At 48.4% G+C, this 4354-nt stretch overlaps 1 protein-coding gene across 1 annotated transcript; it reads left to right on the forward strand.

The window, feature by feature from the left end:
* Positions 1–409: 409 nt before the first annotated feature.
* gpr12 (G protein-coupled receptor 12) lies at positions 410–3961 on the forward strand. The gene is made up of 2 exons (XM_044030925.1): positions 410–695; positions 2624–3961. Exon 2 carries the CDS (start codon positions 2636–2638, stop codon positions 3662–3664), a length of 1029 nt encoding a protein of 342 aa, XP_043886860.1. The 5' UTR covers positions 410–695; positions 2624–2635; the 3' UTR covers positions 3665–3961.
* The last annotated feature ends 393 nt before the right edge of the window (positions 3962–4354 follow it).

The raw sequence follows: 4354 nt of genomic DNA on the forward strand, positions 1-4354 counted from the left end.
GCACGCTTGCGTACAACTGGTGGTACATGTGCCACAGTTTGAGAACCATGGTATGACAGGATTTTTTTTATTATTAAATAAATAAATACATAAATGATGATGATTTCTTTTGGTTCATTGTTCAAAACTGTACATGTAGATGATTTTGTGACTTTTGTTATGTACTTAAATATTGTTTGAACTGTGATGTTGTTTTTTTAAAATCCTCATCACGTGACCCACAAGACAATAAAATGTAATAAACTTCCTTTTTGGGTTGAGTGATGCAACACGTTTGTCTGTGTCTCACGTATAAATGATAAACAATCATCATCATCGTCATCTGACACACACCTGCCTGTGAGTCCAGTGAGTCCAGTGAATCTGTCTCACTCTTCATCATCACCACCATCCTCATCATCCTCACCCCCCACCACACCGCTGCTCTCTGCACAGCCGCAGTCCACGACAGAACCGCGCCACGCTCCCTTCGTTTCCTTCTTCTTCTTCCTTCTCCAGCATCCATCTCTCTTTCTCTCAGGCAGAAGAAACACCAGCATCCCTCTTTCCCTCCTTCCCTCCTTCCTGCCGTCCTTCTCCTCCTTCCTCCCTCGAGCTGCTGCTGCTGCTGCTGTCTCTGTCCCTCACCAGTGTCATGGAGACACAAGGCGGCTGCTCCTCCATCTAGACGGGAAGTCTCACCTCACAGAGTCAAGGTAGGACCGGGATCATGTCTGAGCATCCTTCATTTTTTCCTCCTCTCCAGTGTCCTCTCGCTGACGTGGAGCAGCCTCACTGTGTTTTCTCATGTAAAGGTACAGCATGTGTGTGTGCGGTGTTTGCGGTGACAGACAGCTGCGTGAATTGTTGCCGGTGCCCGCTGCATGTGGAGGTTTATGAATGCTTTGCTTTTTAATTATCTCCTCGTGCTTTTCCCTCCTCCTCCTCCTCCTCCTCGTCCATGCATTAATAAATAAATAGGTCTTCACGTGTGGTCTAACCTCTGTTGGTTATAATGCAGGCCCAGTATGTTCTTATCATAATAATATTATTATTATTATTATAATAATAGAAAACAAATCATGTTAACAGCCCCGCAGCTTAACATTTTAAATGTGATTGTTCAGTTTTGTTGTGTTCAAATTGTTCCAACAGTGTGTGTGTGTGTTCTTGCATAATTTGCCTCCACAGGCCTCACACACACACACTCGCACACACACACACACTGGTGAGAATATCACCTTGGCCGTGTCCAGTATGGTGTTGTGTTGAATGAATAACAGGCGATTGTATAAAAGCAGCACAAATCCAGTGGCGTGCACAGACAGAGGTGGGGCATAGAAGCGGAAGAGGACGCCGCGCGCGTGTGTGTGTGTGCATTTTTACTCTGTATTAGGTGCAGTAGATATATATAGTAGTATATATTATATTAATGTCTTTTGATTTCTGAAAAGCCCAGCCAGGAACAGGAGTTACAAACGATATATATACATATATATATATATATATATATATATATATATATATATATATATATATATACATATATACATATATATACACTCTATATGTGCAGTACATCAGTTGCACGTTGTGTCCACCATGTCTCACTGCGTTGTCCCTGATAAATAAAGATTAGTTGAATTGAATTAAAGATGGGTTGTATAGTACAGCCTGGGACATGGTCTCTCACTGTCCCAGGAAACTGAAAAAAATGTTTGGCAGCAGACACATGAGGAAAAACAGGTTTCCTCACTTACTTAATAAAATCTATGTCTGCTTAAGGTCACATTGTGGTGCTTTTCCACTACGCTGTTCCAGCACGGCTCGACTCGACAAGGCGCATTTGTGCTTTTCCAATAGTGATAGTACCTGGTGCTTTTTAAGTACCTGCTTTGACAAGGTTCCAAGTGAGCTAAGCCGATACTGATGTCGCTTTTCCACTACATGGTCCTGCCATGCTTCGGCATACACCAGATTCCTTTGTTAAATATTGAGATTTTAGACGTTTCCTTTGCTAAATGTCGGAGATGCAAGTTTTAAGGATGTTTTAGGTCTTTTTAACTGATCTACCGTTTGGTTTGTGTTGGACGTCGCGCTCGTGACGACATAACATATCTCTGACCCTTAACAGGTACCAGGTACGATCACTACGTAAAAAAAAAGTGCTGTGCCAAAGCGAGTCGAGTTGTGCCGGGACCACGTGGTGGAAAAGCGGCATAACGTCCTATAAAAAAAATGAGAAATCGCACCGAACCGTGTAGAGTCGAGCCATGCTGGAACTGTGTAGTGGAAAAGTGCTTTTTCTGGTTGGAAACAGGAGATTTTAAACCACTCTCTCTCTCACCCAACAACAAAGTCTATATTCTTTTTAGCTCTGTTGGTACATGTCGGCTCCACCTGTAAGTTCAAATGTGCCAGAGACTAAAACCTCTTGTTGGATTTACTTAAACAACACAAGCTTACCCAGTGAATCGGCAGCTCCTGTGTCCCCACAAGCTAAAGGGATAGCTTATAGCTAATAAGGTCAAAAATAAAATTACCCAGAAAGAGATTTATTTGAGATCCTGTATTTCTACTTGTGTTGTTCAAACATTTACCATTAGCCAGCAACTACAGTGTGTGTGTTTGTGTTTGATTTCAGACGGGGGGCACAATGAGTGAAGAACCTCCGGTCACCCCCAACTGGCTGAGCCCTGACCCCACAGCGTGGGCCAGCGGAGGCGGGGGACCGTTGGACAACAGCACCGGTCTGGGGACGTTTCCGTCGGACAACTCCCTCCAACCCAGCCAGCTGCCGCTGCTCGTCAACCCCTGGGACATAGTGCTGTGTTCATCTGGGACTCTGATAGCCTGTGAGAACGCCCTGGTGGTGCTGGTGATCTGGCAGAACCCGGCGCTCAGAGCCCCCATGTTCCTGCTGATCGGCAGCCTGGCACTGGCCGACCTGCTGGCCGGCCTGGGCTTGGTGCTTCACTTCACCTGTGCCTATTTGCTCCGCTCTGACTCGGCCCAGCTGCTGACCGTGGGCCTGGTGGTGGCCTCCTTCTCCGCCTCTGTCTTCAGCCTGCTGGCCATCACCATTGATCGCTACCTGTCGCTGTATTACGCCCTGACCTACAACTCGGAGCGGACTGCGGCCTTCACCTACACCATGCTGGTGCTGCTGTGGGGCCTCTCTCTGTGTCTGGGTCTGCTGCCAGTCACGGGGGTCAACTGCCTGGCAGAGGAGGCCACGTGCAGCGTGGTGCGACCACTGACTAAGAACAACATCGCCGTGCTGTCCGTCTCCTTCCTGCTGCTTTTTGGTCTCATGCTGCAACTCTACGTCCAGATCTGCAAGATCGTGATGCGCCATGCTCATCAGATCGCCCTGCAGCACCACTTCCTGGCCGCCACGCCCCACTACGTCACAACGCGGAAGGGCGTGTCCACGCTGGCCATCATCTTGGGCACCTTTGCCGCCTGCTGGATGCCATTCACTGTCTACTCCCTGATCGCCGACTACACTTACCCTCCACTCTACACCTACGCCACGCTGGTACCTGCCACCTACAACTCCGTCATCAACCCGGTCATCTACGCCTTCAGAAACCAGGAGATCCAGAAGGCACTGTGGCTGGTGTGCTGTGGCTGCGTGCCTGCCAGTGTGGCCCAGCGGGCACGGACCCCGAGTGACGTCTGACTAAGCAGACCCAGGCGGGAAGAGAGAGAGGTGTTCTGGGTCAGCTGTGCTCCTCACCGGATCTGTCCGGTGTCACAGAGAGCAGCAGCAGCAGGGGAGGAGGTCGGCGTCGGAAGTGGCCGAGGGGGCCGTGGCTTCAGCTCTGTCTGCAGATATGTCACTGGCAGAGGCGGTGTGGTTACTTACTCACAGCCCTCCTGGATGGAGGGTGTCCATGTCTCTTTTTTTGCTTTCTTACAATCACCATAGGGCAAATGTATGTCACACTGTCTTCCCTGGTTAAAGGCAGCCACTGCGCCTCCTCCCCCCATTCAGCTTGTGCCACGCCCTTCCACTGATGTGCAGAGAACACTGAGTGCATCACATGTTACACCAGGCAGCAGCTGTACATGTATATATGTACATGTGTACATGTACATATATATATATATATATATATATATATGTATATACAGTGTTTGCATATACAGTAGTTAATGGCACCAGACCTCTGGATGGCACTTGCTTGTTTTTGCTCAAATGGGGGAGGGGGGTTTATGATGAGTTTGTGCGCCTTTGTGCGTGCGTAAAAGCGCGCGGATGATTAACAAAGGAGAGGAGAGGGAGAAAGAGAGAAGGAGAAAGTGAGGGAGAGAGCGGCCGCGGTTGAAAAGAGTAAAGAGTAAAGCCTGTCTGGAGCATCATCCCGGC

Source organism: Solea senegalensis, linkage group LG1, assembly GCF_019176455.1.
Source record: "Solea senegalensis isolate Sse05_10M linkage group LG1, IFAPA_SoseM_1, whole genome shotgun sequence".
In the NCBI taxonomy this organism is placed as follows: domain Eukaryota; kingdom Metazoa; phylum Chordata; class Actinopteri; order Pleuronectiformes; family Soleidae; genus Solea; species Solea senegalensis.